Source organism: Leopardus geoffroyi, chromosome E2, assembly GCF_018350155.1.
Source record: "Leopardus geoffroyi isolate Oge1 chromosome E2, O.geoffroyi_Oge1_pat1.0, whole genome shotgun sequence".
NCBI classification, from domain to species: domain Eukaryota; kingdom Metazoa; phylum Chordata; class Mammalia; order Carnivora; family Felidae; genus Leopardus; species Leopardus geoffroyi.
In genome coordinates, this window is record NC_059335.1 from 8,238,932 (window position 1) to 8,260,160 (window position 21,229).

The 21,229-nt window shown below is 54.8% G+C and overlaps 2 protein-coding genes and 1 long non-coding RNA gene across 14 annotated transcripts in view; 1 reads left to right on the forward strand and 2 right to left on the reverse strand.

The window, feature by feature from the left end:
- AP2A1 (adaptor related protein complex 2 subunit alpha 1) overlaps window positions 1–2,126 on the reverse strand; it is a 30,316-nt gene extending 28,190 nt beyond the window's left edge. For both annotated transcript variants that reach the window (XM_045441830.1, XM_045441829.1), the window contains exon 1: window positions 1,892–2,126. In XM_045441830.1, coding sequence (XP_045297786.1) covers window positions 1,892–1,958 — 67 coding nt within the window. In that variant the 5' untranslated portion in view covers window positions 1,959–2,126. The remainder of the gene's footprint in view (window positions 1–1,891) is intronic.
- Window positions 2,127–7,022: 4,896 nt separating this feature from the next.
- Window positions 7,023–20,996, forward strand: TSKS (testis specific serine kinase substrate). Of its 9 annotated transcripts, none has more exons than XM_045441836.1 (11): window positions 7,023–7,357; window positions 7,715–7,940; window positions 15,745–15,840; window positions 16,043–16,126; window positions 16,392–16,502; window positions 17,063–17,349; window positions 17,849–18,043; window positions 18,463–18,636; window positions 19,343–19,478; window positions 20,515–20,714; window positions 20,816–20,996. In XM_045441836.1, exons 1-11 carry the CDS (start codon window positions 7,188–7,190, stop codon window positions 20,970–20,972), a joined length of 1,836 nt encoding a protein of 611 aa, XP_045297792.1. In that variant the 5' UTR covers window positions 7,023–7,187; the 3' UTR covers window positions 20,973–20,996. The 9 variants fall into 9 exon arrangements, with proteins under 9 accessions (XP_045297792.1, XP_045297794.1, XP_045297793.1 ...); XM_045441838.1 differs by having other exon boundaries at window positions 16,434–16,502; XM_045441837.1 differs by having other exon boundaries at window positions 7,024–7,357; window positions 16,419–16,502.
- On the reverse strand, window positions 14,443–16,957 carry LOC123578728. 3 transcript variants are annotated; one of them, XR_006702486.1, is made up of 3 exons: window positions 16,656–16,957; window positions 15,721–15,791; window positions 14,443–15,051 (listed from the first exon to the last, which is right to left on the reverse strand). It is a non-coding gene; the product is annotated as an uncharacterized LOC123578728 (long non-coding RNA). The 3 variants fall into 3 exon arrangements; XR_006702485.1 differs by lacking the exon at window positions 16,656–16,957 and adding an exon at window positions 16,415–16,527; XR_006702487.1 differs by lacking the exon at window positions 16,656–16,957 and adding an exon at window positions 16,415–16,527 and having other exon boundaries at window positions 14,443–15,362.
- Window positions 20,997–21,229: the final 233 nt, after the last annotated feature.

Here is a 21,229-nt window from a genome sequence, read left to right on the forward strand (position 1 = left end):
CAAAATCTGCAGGGCTTGTTCCCTCGCTTCAATCAAAAGTCTACTCACGTGTCACCTCCAAGCCCCATCTCAATCCCGGCTCCTCCTCCCAGTCACCCTCTGACCTGGTATCATTTACTGTAGTTCTGTGTTTATTTTCCATCTCCCTCACGGCATGGGGGCTCCCAAGCCGGGGACTCTTGTTCACTGTTGGAGCCCAGTCCCAGGCAGTGTCAAAAGGGGGTAACGAAAAAGTATCTGTCAAATGAATGAATGAGTGAAGGCAAGGTGCTGTCATCGGCGGGGCTTGCAGACAAAACTGAGCCTTAGAGAGGTTAAATGAGTCGCCGAGGGATGAGGGTCACATCCGTGACCGGCATCAGAGGCCACACACACCTACTCCTACCACCCTCCCCCACCTAATCCACAACCCCTCCTCACTCACCTCTTTCCGTAACAACTATTAACATCTCTCCTCCACCTGACACCCAACAGCCTCCAGCCCTCTCGTTCACCTCCGACATGTCAGATCCTTTCATACCTCCTCAGTTCTACAGTAATCACAGAGGCCGCTCTTCAGACCCACCGAAGTGACAAAAACAACAGCCAGGACAAAAGGCCTCACTCACACACATTATCACAACCACCTCATCAGGAAGGTGCAATCAGCAGCCCCTGCTGACAGATGAGGAAATCAAGAGGTGAAGTCCCCCGTTCAAGGTCACATGGCCGGGGAGTGACAGCGCTCGAACTCAGACCCAGGTCTGGCTGACCCCAGAGCCCGTGCAGATACAACCTCGGAAGCTCTTGGCAGCTCCAAACACCAACACCCACTCCCAGGAGTTGGGAGCTGACTTGGCGCCAGGCCTCTCGTCGTCACGACGATCCTTCCTGCTGGTGATCACTGTCCCCATATTGAAGTGGTCAGACGGGAGAGGGCTGTAGATTCAGGAGTGCCCTGCTCCCTGACCCTTGACCTCTCTCTGGAACCAGGCTTCCTCCAACCCTTAGCTGTCCAGATCTCGTCCCCGCAAATTCCCAAGGCTCCCTGGGTCCTTCTTTGAGCTCTGGGCTCTCCCGGTTCTGACACATCCTCCAAGCCCCCACTTTATAATGTCCTCTTCTTTCCAGGCCCCCAGCTTCCTGTCTCAGGTTCTCCCAACACCCTCCACCTGCAGCACCTCTCCTCCGTGTTCCTAGATCCCTCTTTTCCCCTTAGTAACCCTTCTAGTCTCCTCACCACTGCCCTCCATGTCTACTAAGCCATCCTCCATCCTGGAGCTCCCCTATCCCTCACCAGGGTCCCACTATGGTCCCCCACCTTCCCATCTCTCCTCCCCAACCCTCTGGGACGTTGTATTACTCTCAGGCCCTCTCTATGCACTAGCCAGGAACCTCAGTGACCTACCTAGCCCCTTCCCCTCTATGACACCCCCTCATTCAGGCCCTCAAAGCCCGGCACCATTATGCTCCCTGTGTTTCACGTCCTCCAGGTCCCCTCTGGCCTTCTCCCACTCTATCGCCGCACAGGGGACCCCCCCCCCCCAACTCGTGCACCTCCTTCTCTTTCTATCGACATCAGGGATTTCTCTAAGCCCGTAGCTAATAGGTTCCCCAAGCCTTTCTATCATTCCCAGGGAACACCTCTAGGGTCCCCAGCCCTGGGACCTTACTAGCCTCCTCTCCTCTAAGACCCTCCCGGACGCCTCTAGTCACTCCGTGTCGTCACCTCAAGAGGCACTCTGTGACACCTTAAGTCTCTCCATTCCCCCCACCCTAAAGTTCCCCCCGGGGCCTCTCTATTCTCCCCCTCTACAACGCAAAGGCTTCTACGCCCGGGCCCCTCTGTAACCCCCGAGTCCCTCAATTCCACGCTCCCCCTCCCTCCAGTGTCCCCTGGCCGCGCTCTCACAGTTCCGGATGTCGGAGATGAACACCGCGAGCCCCCGCATCCCATCGCCCTTGGAGACGGCCGGCATGATGGCGGTGGTGTCGGCTCCAGGCCTGGCCAGGCAGGGCACAGCGCAGCGGGGGCTGGCAGGCGGGGACCGGGAGGAAAGGACCCCAAGCAGCGCCGAGGAGCCTAGCCGGCCGGGGGGGAGGGCGGGCGGGCTGGCTGGCGGGCGGGCTGGCAGGCCGCGGCTCCGCCTCCGGCCCCTCCCCTCGCGCCCGTCGTCCTGAGCTATCAGTCTCCCATTGGTCCGGATTACTGCCGCTCAGACTCGGGCTCACACCTCGCTCCCTCTCTCATTGGCCGCCGGACAAAGGCACGCTGCTACGATTGGCTCAGCGGCCCGCTATTTCCGTTCGCAGGAAGGTGGGGGGTGAAGAGGCGTTGCCCGAGAGACGGGCGGAGTTCGGTTGCGTGCTATGGGACCTCCCCCTCCGAGCGGCCGGGTCCGATGCTGATTGGATCCGGCGAAGGGAGGGATTGATAAGAAGGAAGGCGGGGGAGTGGGCTTGGGAGGCGGGACTGGCGTTGACTATGTCCAATGAGCAGGTAGATCGCCCACGCAGGCGTCGCGGATTCGCCAGGCCTGTCCTATTCCCGCCCCCGACTGGGCGGCTGTGGGGGCGGGAGAAGTGCGTTGATAGGTAGAGAAGGAAAGTGAATGGGGGTTGTCACTCAGCTGGACTAGGATAGGTGGAGCGCCGCCTGCAATTCCCTGCTGCAGAGAAGTGGTTGGGAGGGGCAAGCAAATGTGAGGTGTTTACTGCGCAAGCGTTCCCGATTCCCTTTCTCCCTCCTGTCTTCCACCCCCGACTCTTTAAATCTTCTTCCAGGAAGTCTTCCCCTCCCCCTCCCTTGTCTAGCGGCCTAGATGTCGAAACCAAATTTCTCAGAACGGGGGAAATACGAATTCAAGTCTAGTCCTGTTAGGCATACGTTAAATCTGACGTCCAAAGAGGTTGAGTGACTTGCCCAAGGTCACACAGCTCAGAAGAGTAGAGCGGGGATTTAAACTATATTTTGTCTTTTAACCACTTTCCCATATACAATGCCTTTTTTTTTTTTTCAACCATAATGCCATTCTACACATTGTGAATCTCTCCACCAAACTTGGAGCTCCTCCTGAGCAAGAATGGCATCTAGTACTGAAGAACGTGGTTCAAAGGAGGGAATAGATGAATCTTAGTTTAGCCCAACCACCACCCCTTGGCACCCAAGCGCCTCTTTGATTGACTTTGATTTTGGGGAAGGACTACAATTCTCTGGGCTATTGAGAAATTTGGGGTAAAGGGAACTGAGAGAGTCCATTTCTGTCAACTCCAGGAACTAAACTCCACAACACTTGTCTAATCTCAGAAGTCTGGTATTCTTGGAATGAGCCTTGAGGGAGTGTCCTGGATCCTGTGAACTTCCACTCTGAACCCCCAGGGGATAGGGACCGGGACAAGAGCTGGCCAGGCTGCAGCGTTTCACAGATTGGTCTATTTGGGTTTCCAGGAATGGGGCTTGGGAAACTCATTCTGGATTCTAGGAGGAAGGACATGCTGAGCTGTCTTAGTGACCAGGAAAGTCCATTCCCAATATGGGTTGGGGGTGCTATTTGCCCCTAAAGAACAGAGAGTAGAGGACCAATTAGGGGCGGCGCCTGGGTGGCTCAGTTGGTTAAGCCTCTGACTCTTGGTTAACCCCACATAGGGCTCCATGCTGACAGTGTGGAGCCTGCTTGAGATTCTCTCTCTGCTCCTTCCTTGCTCTCTCTCTCTCTCTCGCTCTCTCTCAAAAATAAACTTAAAAAAAATCATAAAGAACAACTAATAGGAATGTGAGTTGGAAAAAGTCATTTTTATGGAAAGATACGTTAAGCGTTGGAAGGACTGAAGGAGTGGGTTAAGCATTGGATTCTTGATTTCGGCTGAGGTCATGACCTCACGCTTCATGGGTTCGAGCCCTGCCTGCCTCCAGCTCTGCACTAACAGGGCTGAGCCTGCTTGGAATTCTCTTTCTCCCTTTCTCTGCCCCTCCCCCTCTCTCAAAATAAATTAACAAACTCAAAAAAGAGGAAACACTCTCTCCCGGAGAATATCTTTAAAAATACAGATTCGTGACGGGATTCGAACTTGTCCTCTTTTTGGACAAGAGAAACACGGAGAGTCCCAAGAACAGGAAAAGTGTGTCTAAGTGTGCCTTCCCTGCCTCAACTCTCCACCTCACTTTCACACAACCACCTTCCACCCTTTGGCCCTGGGCCAAACTCCCAGATGGAGTTAACTCTGGGCTCAGTATGGGGGGGAAGGATGTCCTGAAATTAGGTCCTGATATAGATAGGTGGGGGAACTCAGTCCTCCCTCCACACACACCCTACCCTAGAGCCCATGAAGTAACCAAAACTTAAATTTCAAGACTGGCCCTAAAGCAAAGGCATTCTGGATTCTAATAGGGAGTCCGACCGGGAAGGCTGATTTAACTTTCTGGAAAACCTGGGATTGTTTGATCCTGTGTGGGGGCAGTCCTGGACCCCCCCCCCCCATCACAGGAACTCATGACCTCTGTTGAATTAGAGCGGTACTTATAAATAGAAATACAGGGGCGCCTGGGTGGCGCAGTCGGTTAAGCGTCCGACTTCAGCCAGGTCACGATCTCGCGGTCCGTGAGTTCGAGCCCCGCGTCAGGCTCTGGGCTGATGGCTCAGAGCCTGGAGCCTGTTTCCGATTCTGTGTCTCCCTCTCTCTCTGCCCCTCCCCCGTTCATGCTCTGTCTCTCTCTGTCCCAAAAATAAATAAACGTTGAAAAAAAAAAATTAAAAAAAAAAATTAAAAAAAAATAAATAGAAATACAGTGGGAGCCACATATATAATTTTCAACTGACTCGAGCTACATTTTTTAGTTAAAAAAGTGAAATTAATTTTAATAATATATTGTATTGGGGGCGCCTGGGTGGCTCAGTCGGTTAAGCGTCCAACTTCGGCTCAGGTCATGATCTCGCGGTTCGTGAGTTCAAGCCCCGCGTCAGGCTCTGTGCTGAGCCTGGAGCCTGTTTCAGATTCTGTGTCTCCTCTCTCTCTGACCCTTCTCCGTTCATGCTCTGTCTCTCTCTGTCTCAAAAATAAATAAACGTTGGGGCGCCTGGGTGGCTCAGTCGGTTGGGCGGCCGACTTCGGCTCAGGTCATGATCTCGCGGTCCGTGAGTTTGAGCCCCGCGTCGGGCTCTGTGCTGACAGCTCGGAGCCTGGAGCCTGTTTCAGATTCTGTGTCTCCCTCTCTCTGACCCTCCCCCATTCATGCTCTGTCTCTCTCTGTCTCAAAAATAAATAAACGTTAAAAAAAATTAAAAAAAAAATAAATAAACGTTAAAAAAATTAAATAATATATTGTATTGAAGCCAACATACCTCGGGGCGCCTGGGTGGCGCAGTCGGTTAAGCATCCGACTTCAGCCAGGTCACGATCTCGCGGTCCGTGAGTTCGAGCCCCGCGTCGGGCTCTGGGCTGATGGCTCAGAGCCTGGAGCCTGTTTCCGATTCTGTGTCTCCCTCTCTCTCTGCCCCTCCCCCGTTCATGCTCTGTCTCTCTCTGTCCCAAAAATAAATAAACGTTGAAAAAAAAAATTTTTTTTTGAAGCCAACATACCTCGAATACTATCATTTGAACATATTTACCATTCTAATTTTCCTAAATCTTTGCTTTTGTTTTGAGACAGGGAGCACATGTGCAAGCGGGAAAGGGGCAGAGGGAGAGAGAGAGAGGATCCCAAGCAGGCTCCAGGCTCAGCACGGAGCCCAACTCCAGACTTGATCCCACAACCCTAGGATCATGACCCGAGCCAAAATCAAGAGTCAGATGCTCAACCAACTGAGCCACCGAGGAGCCTCTAATTTTCCTGAGTCTTTGAAATCCTGTGTTTTCTACTTACAGCACACCTTGATTGAGACTCACCACATTACAGGCACTCAGTAGCTAAAAGTCATTGATTGTGCCTGTGAACTTGGAATTATAGAATTTAGGAAGGAAGGAAGGAAAGAAAGGGGAAGGGAGGGGAGGGGAGAGGGAGGGGAGGAGAGGAGAGGGAAGGGAAGGGAAGGGTAGGGAAGGGAAGGGAAAAATTATAGGCTGGTTTGAACAAGATAATTATGGGGCTCCGGGGCTCAAGAACTAATCCACTGTTAGGTTTTAAGACCAGACTTTGAACAAGTCCACATTTGGGGGTCTAATGAGCTTCGGGCAGACCTATTCATTAAGAAGAAACCCCAGGAGTAGCCCAAGTAGCTCATGGATTGAACCAGCAATAGCTCCTAAGACTTTGGCCTCTGCAAACCAACTCTTGATTTTCTCCAGAAAAACTGGACTCATCCTCAGTCTTCCCATTTGGGCAAAGGGGCCCTCCATCAGTCACTTGGGCACTCTTGCCAGAACCCCGTCCCTCCCCCTCACGCCAAGGGCGGAACACATCTGAAGTCAGCCACCTCCGTCGGTCGCCATGCAGGCTACCGTCACCGTCATCATCCCTTACCTGGAAACTTGCAGTGACGTACCTTATGACTGTCCCCGCTTCCATCCTGGCCACCCACAGTCCACCCCCCACACACCAGGGCACTTCTCTCAACAATTATCAGCTGTGTCCTTCCCCAGCATAAAGGCTTCAGCCACACAGGCCTCCCCTTGGCCACTCCGACCCTCCAGACCCGTTCCTACGCTCCACCTCTACCCCCAGCGTCCCCCCACCAAATTCTTGTTTCTTTGTCTGTTCCCTGCCTGCCCCGGCGCAGCACCGCCCCCCCCCCCCCACCAGAATCTTGGATCCCCCAGCAGTGGGACACAAGCAGCGGGACCCAGACCCCAGAGTACCCCACGAATCCAGGGTATTGCGTGAAGAATCAAGTGTGCATGGGGGGTGGGGGAGAGGGTGGCGGGCAGGGGCTGGATGAACCCACAGTCTCAGGGGAAGGGAAGCTGAACCTCTCCCGAGGGCCAGTGGGCCCATCCATCGTAAGTTCTGGACTAGAATGGAGAAATCCATTGTGGTTCTAATGGAAGGAACATATCTGGTAGAACCAGACGTGTTCAGGGAGACCCCCTGGGGGAAGACACTGGCCAGTGCCTTCTCCTACCCCTATGCACCGCCCCCCCCCTTACTGGGGCCCAGTGGTTGGGTCCTTTATGAGGCAGGCCTGGGAGGACAGGGACTTTGAGGGTCAGCGGTCAGAGTAGGTGGCGAGTCTCAGAGGAAGGAGTCCCCGGGGGCAGGGGCCCCCCCACACGCCATGGCGAGCGTGGTGGTCAAGACAATCTGGCAATCCAAAGAGATCCATGAGGCCGGGGACCCCCCCGCGGGGGTCGAGAGCCACTCCGAGCTGGTCCCCGAGGCTCCTGGGGGGGTGAGCACCCCGGCCAAGGGGATCACGAAGAAAAAGAAGGCCGTGTCGTTCCACGGGTGGGTTCGTCACACCCTGTCGGGGACGGTCCTAGCGCCCGGCACTGCCTCCAACAGAGCACGAGTGCCACCGTGGGTGCTGGAGGAAGGGGAGGGGGAGACGAGGAGGGGGCAACCGAGGGCCAGGCCAGACGGTGGTGGCAGCAGAGGGGGGTAGAGAGGAAGAGGGTCGTGGGGATGGAGGGAGGGAGGGTGGAAGGAGGGAGGAGAAAGCAGGCAGCAGAGAGGGAGGAGGACGAAGAAAGTGGACGATAAGGTTGCAGTCAGAGAGGGCGGGCGGTGTGGAGACAGGGAGGCCGGAGGCACCAGACCCCCTGGGGCTGTGTCTCGAGCCCCCTGCCCGTTTCTCCTGCGCAGGGTGGAGCCTCGGATGTCCCACAAGCCAACGCACTGGTGCCTGAACCTCAAGAGGTCCTCTGCCTGCACCAACGTGTCACTGCTCAACCTGGCCGCGATGGAGCCCACTGACTCCTCAGGGACAGACTCAACCACAGAGGACAGTGGCCCTCTTGCACTGCCGGGGCCCCCTGCCTCCCCCACCCTACCCTGGGCTTCGGATGACCCAGACATCTCGGAAATACTGGTGAGGGGCCCTGGCTGGGGAAGGCTAGGGTCTTCGCCCTGGTGGCAGACAAATACTGAGGGGGGGGAGGGGGTGGGGGGCTTGTCTTGACTTGGAGGAAGAAAGTTCTGGTCATCCTCCAGGCCCAGAGGAACCGCCGCCTCCTCCCCTAACCACGAAGCCAGCCCTGAATCAGTCCCATCCTGGGTGAATGATGCCTGTTGCCTAGGGAACTGGTCTCCTTAGTTCGTTCACTCGCTTCCAAATGTTCTGGGTGAGGCTGGAGTCCCAGGTAGGAGTTAGGCCAGGTTTCTGAACTCGGGGAACCCCCGGTCTGGTGGGGCTGGCAGAGACAGACTGCGGTGATAACTTTCAAACCAGGCTGGGAATATCAGAGAATGCTTCCTGGAGGAGGCGGCTGTTGCAACTGGGCTTTGATGGTTGAGTAGGAGTTCTCGGAGGGGATCACCTAAATCTGGGGCAAAACCGAGAGGTGAGCGAGGTCTAGGGGGGGATTTAGAGAATTCCTGACTAGAGCATAGAGTGCTACAGTTTGATCTTTTCTTTTTCTTTTTAAAAATGTTTATTTATTTCTTTTGAGAGAGAGAGAGAGTAGGAGGAGGGCAGAGAAAGGGAGGGAGAGAATCCCAAGCAGGCTCTGCATTGTCAGCATGGAGCCCGATGCGGGGCTCGAACTCACGGACCACGAGATCATGACCTGAGCCAAAGTCAGGAGTCGGACCGTCAACCAACGGAGCCCACCAAGTCGCTCCTACGGTTTGATCCTTTAACTTGCCTGCCACCCTCCACCCCGGCCAGGCTTCCTCCGGGCCAGGCCCTGAACTGGGCTTGATACGGACTCTGAGAATTACACGAATGACAACCATGGTCGTAATGTTGCTCACAAGGCTCACTAGCATTTCCTGAGCGCCTTCTATGTTCTAAGAGCCTCAGTTTCCTCATCTGTAAAACCGGAAATGCGTGCGTTTGCTCTTTCAACACATAGGTCTTGAACGCCTATGATGTGCCAGGCGCTGGTGTAGGGGCAGCAAATGGACAGCCAGACAGCGTTCTGGATGCAGCCACGCCCGCCTCACGAGGTGGTCATGACAAAGAAGCGGAGCCCGTTCTGTAAAACGTTTAGCACGGCTGCGGGCTCCGAATCAGTGTTGCTTGTGGTCATTTATCCCCATTTCACAGAGGAAGATATTGAGGCCTCAGAAAGGTTCAATAGGTCACGCAGCTTATAAGTAGTGGAGACGGTCTCAGGAGTTGGTGGTGGGGGGGGGGGGGGACACCCTGCATTGATGGGGACAGTAGAGGTCACTGTGGGAGCCCTGAAGAGGGTGGCCTTGGCCCAGTCGGCCACGGTCAAGGGAGGCTTTCCAGAAAAGGCAACACCGAAGCTGGATCTTGAAGATAAGGAAGGTGTTCCCCGAGCAGAAGACAGAGAATGGTGTTCTAGCTAACTGGAACAGCAGGTGCAAAAGGACAGGGAGAAGGGGTTAGGTCTCTGGGGCTGGAGTGTGGGGGGTGAGAGGGACGAGGCTGGAGTGGAGAGGGCAGAGGCCACGCAGGCTGAGAACTGTGGGCGTGCTCCTGAGGGCAATGGGGAGCCATTGAAGGTTCCTGGGTAGGGGAGAGGAGCAGCTCAGGAGTTCCGAATCCATTCCCATGTACTGAACACCTACTATGTGCCAGGCACTGTGTCACATCCCCATGGTGGGGAATCTCGTTTTCTTCTCTTAGAAGTTCTGTCAGAGGGGCGCCTGGGTGGCGCAGTCGGTTAAGCGTCCGACTTCAGCCAGGTCACGATCTCGCGGTCCGTGAGTTCGAGCCCCGCGTCAGGCTCTGGGCTGATGGCTCAGAGCCTGGAGCCTGTTTCCGATTCTGTGTCTCCCTCTCTCTCTGCCCCTCCCCCGTTCATGCTCTGTCTCTCTCTGTCCCAAAAATAAATAAACGTTGAAAAAAAAAAAATTAAATAAAAAAAAAAAAAAAAAAAAAAAAGAAGTTCTGTCAGGGAACTGGTATAATTACTGGTTTAAAGATGAGGGGCGCCTGGGTGGCTCAGTCAGTTGAGCGTCCGACTTTGGCTCAGGTCACAATCTTGCGGTTCGCGGGTTCGAGCCCCGCGTTGGGCTCTGTGCTGACGGCTCGGAGCCTGGAGCCTGCTTCGGATTCTGTGTCCCTCTCTCGCTGTGCCCCTCCCTCGCTCATGCTCTGTCTCTCTTTCTCTCAAGAATAAAGAAAACATTAAACAAAATTAAAAAAAAAAATTCTTTTAAAGATGGAAACACAAGTAACTGAGGAACAGAGAGGTGGAATGACCTGAGCAAAGTAGGAGAGCCTGTAAGAGACAGGGCCAGGATTAGGTGGTGTGAATGCAAAGGTCCCTTCTTTCCCTGGACGACTCCTCTGCACCTGGTGTGGGGATGTCTGGAAGGCGGAGGCTGGAGGCAGGGAGGCCAGACAGGAGGCTGGGTGAGGTCCCGGGATGGAAGGGTCAGATGGAAAGAAGGGAACAGGGCAGAGAGAGTCCTGGTGGGACGGGTGGCCCCGGAGACATCTCCCCCAGCCAGAGCAGTGTCCTCCCTCTCAGAGCATCTGCAGAGGCCTGCCTCCCACCAGAAGTGTTTCTGAGTCACATCCCGTCCCCGGGGGATTGTGACAGCCGGGAAGGAGCCCTGCTGAGAGCATGGCCTGAAGCAGCCATGGGCTGCGGTGGGGCTGCGCGGATGCATCAGCCTCCCAGCAGTTTGAGGTTCCTTCTCTGAGATGGAAACAGTAATGACAGCCGACATCCAGGGGCACAGGCGGGAGCGGTAGGGCGGGGACAGCAAGAGCCCATCCTGGCATTCAGCACCTGAGCTACGACGGGAGAGAAAGCTGGAGACAGGCAGAGGGGAGGTGGCGGAAACCCAGAGAGAAGGGGACAGAGACCAGAGTGGGGGGAGGGAAACTTGGTGGGGGGGGGCACAGAGATCCAGAGGTGGGAGACAGAGGCCACAGAGACTGTGGGACAGATATTTGGGGCAGGGGGAGAGCAGGGACCAGGAGAGAGGGAGACAGAGACCCAGAGAGAGGAAGGAAGAGAACTGGGCGCCTGAGGACCCCGGCTGAGATGACAAGTCCCAGACCCAACAGAGAACAGCAGGAGAACACGAAGCAGAAGCTTTGGGCCTCCTGTCTTAAGCGACGACACCATTACGAGGCCAGGAAAGGAACAGAGATGGTGGTATTGCTTTCTGAGAAGGTCGGTGAAGCAACGCAAAGATGGACAGGGCAGAATTCCTGGGGGTTACGTGAGGTCTTGGTGCTAAGCCCCTTCCTGGTACTTCCCGCCCTGTTGTCATTATTTTCAACAATGGTGACACTAGTCATTGAGCTTGCCTTACTGACCTTACCATCTTGGCCACCCTTCCTCACTGCCGTCTCAGCAAGGTAGCATCATTCCTGTTTTATGGCAAAGGAAGCAAAGCAGGCTCGGAGTGGGGGGGTTGATGGCCAAGGTGCAGCCTATGGGTGGCCAAGGAGGGATTTGTCCCCATCTCTGGCTCTCCCCTCACCATCAGGCCATTCGCTTCTCAGCCAAGGGCGACAGGCCCTGTCTTCACCACCCCCAGATCTGCTCTCAGTGAAGCTAAGACTCACCCCCAGGGGCCCAAATGGCCCCTTCTCAAAGAAGTATTGACCACAGGCCAGCCTGTGCCCCTCCCACCAGCCCTGGGAAGGTAGCTATTAACCTCACCTCCATGTGACAGGTAGGGTAAGAGTCCCCTCCCTGAGGTCGTGCAACTATTAAGTGGGAGAACGGAGTAGACCCCAGGACCTACTTTCCGGGCGCCCGGGTGGCTCACTTGGTTAAGCATCCAACTTCGGCTCAGGTCATGATCTCACAGTTTGTGAGTTCAAGCCCTGCATCGGGCTTTCCGCTGTCAGCATAAAGCCCGCTTCAGATCCTCTGTCCCCCCCCTCTCTCTGCCCCTCCCCTGCTCGCTCTCTCTAAAAAACAAACAATTAAAAAAACGTGTTTAATGTTTTATTTATTTTTGAGAGACAGAGAGAGGGTATGAGTGGGGAGGGGCAGAGAGAGAGAGAGAGGCTCAGAATCCGAAGCAGGCCCCAGGCTCTGAGCTGTCGGCACAGAGCCCGACACAGGGCTCGAACTCGTGAACCATCACAAAGTCGGATGTTTAACCAACTGAGCCACCCAGGCGCCAAAGTCAGACATTTAACCAATTGAGCCCCCCAGGCGCCCCCCAAAATAAGTAATTTTTAAAAATCACTTTGTGTATTGGTTAGCTACTGCTGTGAAACAAATGATCCCCAAACTTAGAACAACCAGCCTGGAACGGCTTAGCTAGGTGGTTCTGGCTCAGGGTTTCTCATAAGGTTGGAGTCAAAATGTCAGTAGGGGCAGCCATCCGAAGGACTGACCAGGACTGGAGTTTGCACATCCACATTCATAAGGCTCTTAGTTGGAGGTTCATTTCCTTGTCCCATGGGCCTCCCCACAAGGGGCTGCTTGTGACATGGCAGTGACTTCCCAGAGCAAGCGAGGGCAAGCAGGAAGCCAAGGTTCCTTTTGTGAACTAGTCTCTTAAATCACACACCATCACTTCTGCCTTATTCTACTAGCGACGAGGGTCACTAAGTCCAGCTGACATTCAAGTGAGGCAGGTAAGTCTCCTCATTTAGAGAAGTGTCAAAGAACTTATGGGCATACAGTAAAGCTTTGGATGGCGAGTAGCTTGTTCTGGGTGTGTTCCACAAGATGAGCAAACGTTTCTAATACATTTCATACTTGATAAATGTGCTGTCTTGCAATACGAGTAGTACGTGCCATCGAATGGCACGTGATCACAACTGAGCCAATGGTTCTTGAAATTCACTTTGATATATGGGCGCTTTGGATTACAAGCAGGTCTCCCTGCGCGAATTATGCTCGCAAACCAAGGTTTTACTGTATTTACAAATTTTTTTTTTCCTGACATTTATTTATTTTTGAGAGACCGAGCACAAGTGGGGGGAGGGAAAGAGAGAGAAGTCGGGGAGGGGCAGAGAGCCGAAGCGGGCTCCAGGTTCTGAGCTGTCAGCGACAGAGCCCTATGCGGGGCTCGAACTCGTGAACTGGGAGATCATGACCTGAGCGGGAAGCTGGACGCTTAACCGACTGAGCCACAATCTCTTTACTTCTTATGGGTCTATGCAGATGTCCTAGTTCTTCATACCCTCCTTCCTCCTCCTCCTCCTCTGTCTCTGTCTTCAGACTTTAAAGTAACCTCTACACCCCACGCGGGCTCAAACTCAAAACCCCGAGATCCAGAGTCACACACTCAACTGACTGCACCAGCCAAGTGCCCCTCTGATAACGACTTCTACTCTCCATTCTCCTGAGGTCACTGAGGTCAGAAAGCATACTTTGTATGATTCGGTTCTTTTGCATTTATTGAGACTTGTTTTCTGACTCAATACAGGGTCCATCCTGGACCCGAGGTAGAATGTCTCATGGGCACTTGAGAAGAATGTGTATTCTGCTCTTGCCGGGTGGAGGGCTGTCTGTCAAACGTCTGTTAGGTCTGGCTGGTTTAGAGTGGTTTTTCGGTCTTCTGTCTCCTTGTTGATTTTCTCTCCGGTTGTGCTGTCCGTTACTCAAAGCGTGATACTGAAGCTGAAGTCCCCAACCATTGTTGTTGAATTGTCAATTTCTCCCTTCAATTCTGTCAGGTTTTGTTTCACACATTTTAAACTCTTTTTAATGTTTTATTTAGAGAGAGGGAGAGAGAGAGAGACAGGGTACAAACGGAGGAGGGGCAGAGAGAGAGAAGGAGACACAGAATCCGAGGCAGACTCCAGGCTCTGAGCTGTCAAGCACAGAACCCGACGCAGGGCTCAAACTCATGAACCATGAGATCCTGACCTGAGCTGAAGTCGGACGCTTAACCGACTGAGTCACCCAGGCGTCCCTTCTTTCATGCATTTTAAAGCTCTGTTTGGTGCATATATATATTTATAATGGTTACACCTTCTCAAGGACTTGACTCTTACAGGTTTGGGCAGTTTTTTTTCATTGTTTTTATGGAGGGGTGGAATTTTGGGGATCCATCATTTTGCTTATGTCGCCTTAATACATTTCTTTTTTCTTTTATTTTTTTATTTTGAGAGAGAGAGAGAGAGAGAGAGAGAGAGAGAGAGAGATCAGGGGAGAGGGGCAGAGGGAGAGAGAGAAAGAGAGAGAATCTCAGGCAGGTTCCATGCTGAATGTGGAGCCTGATGAAGGCTCCTGGGGCCATGACCGGAGCCGAAATCACACCCCTGGGGCCATGACCTGAGCGGAAATCAAGAGTCAGACACAACCGACTGAGTCACCCAGGTGCCCCAATACGATATTTCTCATCACACCTCTTCTCCAGAGCAATCATGCGAGGAACGTGATGTTGTCCTTTTCTTACGATAGAGGAAACCTGTTCTCCCTTTTCTCTTTGCGTACTAGTTCGGCAACTGTGAAGGACACCAAAGTAACTGGCTTAGGCAAGATACTTTATTTCTCTCTCACATGATAATCTCAACAAGCGGAGCAGGCTTGCTCTTCAAATGAAGTGCGTTACAGGCTCCGTGTTCTGGAGGTTCAGCTATAGAGTCGCAAGTGTGGCTGCCAGTAACAAAAAGACACAAAATAGCACAGGCTAAACACGATGGAAGATGTTCTCTCTCACATGGACATCATGGTCAGTGGTTGGAATTTGAGTACAGCGGCTCCACAGTACTGAGGACTCAGCCTTCTCTATCTTGTTGTGTCCTGCAACTGGTGGTCAAGATGTTTGCTCTGGCTTTAGCCACCAACCTTGAACTCCAGCCAGCAAGAAGAGAGAAAGGGGGATGTTTTCCCTCTTTTCCTTTAAGAAAGGCATGACTTAGAAAATGCCTACCTTACTGCTCCTCACATCCCATTGGCTGAAACTTTGTCGTGTGGCCACACCTGCCTGCAAGGGAGCCTGGGAAATGTAGTCTTTGCCTGGACAGTCGTGTGCCGGGCTAAGTCATCTAAAAATGTGGAAGAGCAGACAGTGGATCCTGCCACCTGCATCCCTCTTGGGCCACAGTTGGCTTCGCATGAGTCCTAAAGCATCTTCTGGTGATATAATGTGGCGATGATCAGAGGCTATGTGGTGTCATGGTTTAAAACAGAGGCTCTGGGTTTAAAATCTGACAAGGCCATCTCACGCACTGTGTACCTGGGAATTCAAGGGGGGATTGTATCTCTAAGCCTCATTTTCCTCACTTGCAGATTGGGCCAAAAAGCCTCAAAAGGTGTGGCTTAGAGGACTGAAAAGGAAATGTGTGTGTGTGTGTGTGTGTGTGTGTGTGTGTGTGTGTGTGGCATGGTGCTCAGTGAGCACTTATATCTGGAAAGTGGGTCATCTTAAAATTTTTTTCCAGTGCCTGGAGAGAAAAATACAGCATGTGTTTTAATAGTTCATCTTATTTATGTCTGTGGACCCCAAGGGCATTTCTCTCAAGGTTCAATTGTGACCATCCATCTCCCATGGATCTGAGTTCTCCCCTGACACCCCCCCCCCCACTCCCTTCCGGATCCCACTTCTTTTCCTTCCCATTCACCAAGCAGAAAATGAGCCCACCCTCTGGTTTCATGGAACAGGAGTACCAAGAATCAAAGAGGTACAGCCCCGGCCCAAGGTCACACAGCCATTGTAGGGCAAAATTGAGGTGCAAACCCAGCCTCCTCTCCGTTCTAGACCTTTTTCTTGGGGTTGGGGTTCACTCCCACACACCCACTGACCTGCCTTCTCCCATTCTTCCCCAGAGTGGGGTCAACAGTGGATTGGTCCGTGCCAAAGACTCCATCACCAGCTTGAAGGAAAAGACCACCAGGGTTAACCAGCACGTGCAGACACTGCAGGTGTGGGGACCCCCCCCCAATACCTCCTCTTCCTCCACGGCCAAGTTCCTCTCCTAGAGCTCTCCTCCAACTCAGTGCCCCCACAGCCCTGGTTGGGAAGGTTGAGGCTGGGAAGGGAAAGGGTCCTTCCCAGACCCAGCCTCTCCTCGCCATGGGGTATCCTCGTGGCCCTGGCTAACCTCTCTTCCCTTCCGGGCTCCAGAGTGAGTGTTCTGTGCTGAGCGAGAATCTAGAGAGAAGGCGGCAAGAGGCGGAGGAACTAGAAGGCTACTGCAGTCAACTCAAGGTGAGCCACAGCCGAGCAAGAGAAGGGTGGGGAGAAGGGAGCGGAAGTAGGAAGAAGGTGGAAACGTGAGGGGGAATGGAGTCATGGACAGGAGATGGGTGGAGAAAACTAGCCTTTGGAGGGGAGTCTACGGAGGAAGCCATCCCTAAAGCCCAGGGAACCAGGCAGACTGGAGGAAGCAGGTGTGTTTCAGAGGAGGGGTGGGAGCCTCTATGGAACTAGCGAGGGTAAGAGTTGGGAGGCCGGAACTGGAATGGGAAGGCAGGGCCCCTGCCCTGGTGTTCTGACCCAGGAGAACTGCCTGAAGGTGACCCAGTCGGTGGAAGACGCTGAAATAAAAACCAACGTCCTGAAGCAGAACTCTGCCCTGCTGGAGGTGAGGGGGGAGGGGGTTGGGCAAGACGGTCAGACGCAAGAGGTACTCGAAGTACTCGAACTTCAGGTGGGGCTTCCTGCCCAGCCACCCCCGCCCCCCATCACCACCGCCACCGCCCCTTCAACGTTCACGTTCAAGCTCCTCCATGCGTACTGGCGTTCAGGTCTTGGAGAGGGACTCGTGTCCGACTCTGAGCAGGAATGCCTGTCCGGCCCCCGTTTCTCACTCCTTTCCCAGCACCATGTTGGAAAAGCTTCACTTGTTCTAACAGGAGGGGCTGGAATTTGGCCCCACGGAGAACCGGAGTGGGGGTGGAGGGCTGGATGGGGACGTGGAGGCAAGCATTCGGAGGTTAAAGCGAGTGGGATTTCAGACGGGCCAGTCCTCCCCAGCAACAGCAATGGAGAGTCCATCTAGACTCGAAACGGGGCTTCCCACTCTTCTCTTCCCCACCCATTTACCTTCCAATCTCGGGGAGTCATTGGGCAGATTGGCGGGTGGAGGTGGTCGTGGGAGGCAAGCGGCTGGACGGTGTCACCCCGCCTTCCTTCCCCGCCCAGGAGAAGCTGCGTTATCTCCAGCAGCAGCTGCAGAACGAGACACCGCGGAGGCAGGAGGCCGAGCTGCAGGAGCTGGAGCAGAAGCTGGAGGCTGGCCTCTCTCGGCAGGGCCTGGGCCCCCCCGCCCAGCCCCCTGGCTCCTCTGGCCCTCCGGGGAGCCCCAACGAACCCCCGCGACCGCGCAGCATGGCCTCAGGCGGTTGGGGAATGGGGCCGCGGGCGGGGGAGGGCCCCGTCGTGAGCGAGCAGGAGTGGCAGAAGGTCTCTGCCGGCCTTGAGGAGCTGAGGCAAGTGGGAAGGGTGCGAGGGTGTGAAACCTCGAGGACCTGACATGGGCGGGCCCGAGGGTGGAGCCTCGAAGATCAGAGCGGGACAAGGGCCTATGCGATGGAGCTCCAGGAGCCCAGGAGGGAGGCTGTTGGGGATGGTGAGCTGGAAAGGCCGGACTTCAAAGAGCTGAGTTTTGAGTATAGGGTTGGCGGAAGGGAGGTCCGCGTCTGGTGAAACTAGGGTGGGCGGGTTTGGGTAGGGGACAGGTCCTCGGGGGTTCCAACATCAGAGTCGCAGCGTCTGGAGGAGCTATGGCATGGGGCTGGGGGGGGGGGGGCAGTACAAGGGAAGGGCCAGGGCCCCCGACAAGGGGACAGGGACGTGAGAGGATTGCAAGAAATGGGCAGGACAGGAGAATTTGGGAGCTGGGTGGGTCCAGAGCCATGGGCAGGGAGGGGGCGTTGGAGACCCGTCCGAACCTCAGCCCTGACCCGTTCCTTACCTCTGCCTCTCCAGGAGGGAGGTGTCCTCGCTGACTGCCCGGTGGCATCAGGAGGAGGGGGCGGTACAGGAGGCCCTGCGGCTGCTCGGGGGCCTGGGCGGCAGGCTCGACGGCTTCCTGGGCCAGTGGGAGCGGGCGCAGCGTGAGCAGGCGCAGACCGCGCGGGGCCTACAGGAGCTGCGGGGCCGGGCGGACGAGCTGTGCACCTTGTAAGAACCAAGGCGAGCGCGCGGCCAGGGAACAGGGGGCGGGGTGATGGACCCATCACCTGGGGCCTAGAGGTCGAGCCCCTAGCCTGGCACGTGGAAGCTCTAATTAGAAAGAGGGGGTGGCTTGCTATAGATAATAAGGATCGAGGGGCGGAGCCAATTAGAGAAGTGTTGTGTTCCATGCCTTAAAAGGATAAGGGGAGGAACCAAGTCGGAACAGGGAAAGCCAATTGGAGAACAGGAAGGGCATTTCAGAACTTAAAACACAAAGGAAAGGCCAATCAGAGCGCAGAGGGGCGGGGCAGGGCCGGAGTATCGCAGACTAGATGCAAACGGAGGGGCTGCGCTAATGGGTGAAGTGCTAAGGGGACTTAACCGTTGGAGAGGCTACCTCGCAGCACTGGTTACCCTCACCTCAGGGTGGAGCGATCTGCAGTGTCTGTGGCTTCACTGAGGAGCGAACTGGAGGGGCTGGGCCCAATGAAACCTATTCTGGAGGAGCTGGGGCGGCAATTTCGGAGCTCTCGAAGAGGGTCTGACCTCTCCATGACCCTGGATCGGCCGCCCCAAGGCTCCTGTACCCGCTGTGCCAGGTAAGGGGATGGGGCCTGGCGGGGCGTGGTGCATTCTGGGTCACGTTGAGGACAGACCCTTGAAGGAGATGGGGCACTGGCCAAGACTCTGGCAGGGGGTGGAGTGGATAGGGAGGAGTTCACGGTGGGACAGTATCCCCATGCGTTTTAGGACAGGCTAGTCCTTGTGCGTTATGGGAGCCAGATTTCTCCCCTTCCCACAAGATGAAGTCAGTGTCTTGTGGAACACAAGATATGATACATTTTGAGCATCCTGGATTTCCTGTGCATTGTGGGAAGGTTGGGATGTGGTACTTGGTGGGAGGCCAGGTTTCTCTGCATCGTGAGAAAGGTTGAGACCTTGATGCATTGGAGAACGGAGGGATACCAGGCTTGGTCCGCAATAGGAAGTGGGGGACTCCCAATTCGGGTTCAAGTTTAACTAGTGTATGATGGGAAATGTGTTTTTTTTTTTTTTTTCATGAACTAAGGGCTGTCTGCTACCCTTTGGGAGTGGGCACCCCCCAGGGCACTGTGGGAATTACCCACACTGTGGAAATCAAAAGATACCTGATGCACTGTAGGTTGGCCCCAGTGCACGGTGGGAAGGGTGCGTGGGTGCACAGTGGCAGCGCCATCTGAGTGGGGGCCGGGCAGGTGGCTATGGGGCATCTGGGAATGGAGTTGGTATTAGGCTCCTTATACCAGGTGACTGCCCCTCCCTCAGCCAGGGGCAGCAGCTGTCCACCGAGTCCCTGCAGCAGCTACTGGAGAGAGCACTGACCCCCCTAGTGGACGAGGTGAAGCAGAGGGGCCTGGCTCCCGCCTGCCCCAGCTGCCAGAGGCTACACAAGAAGATTCTGGTACCAGAGACCACAGGCCATCACGCCCCACTTTTCGGTCAGGGGGAAGGGAGGGGAGCCCCGGACACAAGGATACTGTTGGTGTGTGGCAGGATGGGAAGCACTAAACACCATTCGTGGCAGGTGTTGGGGGAACACGTGGATCTGATGCATCGGGGTAGGGAAGAGAGGCAAGCAGTCTGGTGGGTGGTAAGTCACAGGTCAGTCATTATGGGACCCGGGGTGATGGACTTGGGCCCAAGGCAGTGGATGACACATTGGATCTGATGCATGGTGGGACACAGGAGACAGACGCTCGTCTACAGCTTCATGGAATACAAGCCTGATTTTCTGTAGACCTTAAGGGACGCAATATGGGATCATTGAGGTCAGACAGGGGACCCAGTGAATACAAGTCACAGTAAGCTAGTGCATTATGGGAAATGGAACTACAGCTCTTCACGAGGTATTGCACCACCGGCCCCAGCCTATTAGCTGATGGAACTTGAGGCCTGTGTACATCCCGAAACATAGATACCTAATGTATTATGGGATACTGGCCTAATGTACGATGGGACACAAGTTGCAGTGGGTGAGACGACACTGATGTGGCAGGACTATAGGACTAATACATGAGAGGAACACGGGGCCTGGGACGTTGTGGAATGTAGGGAACCAGAGGACTGAGGATTATTATTTTAACTGAGATGCTGGTCTAATAGAGATGCGGGGTCTTACGAATTAGGGGATGTAGTTCACCAATGATGGGATCCTGGGACCTGGACACATATCAAATGCACGATGGTTCACGGGCATCAGGGGACAACATGTTAGATGCTGGTTGCGTGCTTGCTGGGACACAGAAGGGCAGTACGTTAGGGGACAGACAGTGGGACAGCCACAGGTTCAGCACATGGTGGGATATGGAAAGCCCACTGTGGGATGCTGGGGTCAGTCTCAGGTCCAAGGCATGATGGGAAACCCTGGGGGAGGAACGTGGACCCCATGGGCCCCATGACCCTTGCCCGCCGCGATCCAGCTCCCGCTCCACCCCCAGCCCAGCCCGGCAAGCCCAGCCGCGCCTACACTCCTCTCCCCAGGAGCTGGAGCGCCAGGCCTTGGCCAAACACATCAGGGCAGAGGCCCTAAGCTCCACCCTTCGGCTGGCCCAAGACGAAGCCTTGCGGGCCAAGAACCTGCTGCTGACCGACAAGATGAAGCCGGAGTGAGGAAGGAGGCTGAGGGCGTGGGAGGAGGGTGAGGTCTTGGGGAAAGGGCCTGAGTCACCCTCTTCTTCCACTCTAGCCCCCTGGCATCTGGCCTCATCAGCACCAGCCCCCCACTCTCTGTTATTACAGGGAGAAGGTGGCCACTCTGGACTATGTACACCTGAAGATGTGCTCCCTCCACGATCAACTCAGCAACCTGCCACTTGAGGGGTCCACAGGGACGATGGGGGGAGGAAGCGGTGGGGGAGCTCCCCCAAAACGTGGGGGCCCAGCCCCTGAACAATAAATGGCCTCTCATGCTGGCATGAAATCTCTCTCCTTTTTGGCACCATAGGAGGGCTGGTAAATCCCACACACACCGCGCACGAGCCTCTCCCCGTGACTCGATCCAGAGCCAATGGGGTTTCCAGAGAGTTGATGATGATGGCACAGTTCTTTGGAAAGGAAATAGGGGGTAGAAATAAGGACCTGTGGTACAGTGTGGGACCGTGGATCCAAACCTTTTTAGAGTGGTTTTTTTTTATTTTTATTTTTTTAACGTTT

Bases quoted from the DNA above. Each gene is read 5' to 3' on its own strand.
- TSKS (XM_045441836.1), top strand. From the start codon at position 7,188: ATGGCGAGCGTGGTGGTCAAGACAATCTGGCAATCCAAAGAGATCCAT. The intron at 7,941-15,744 runs GTGAGGGGCCCT...ATTCTTCCCCAG, and splicing joins CAGACATCTCGGAAATACTG to AGTGGGGTCAACAGTGGATT. The intron at 16,127-16,391 runs GTGAGCCACAGC...ATGGGAAGGCAG, and splicing joins GCTACTGCAGTCAACTCAAG to GGCCCCTGCCCTGGTGTTCT.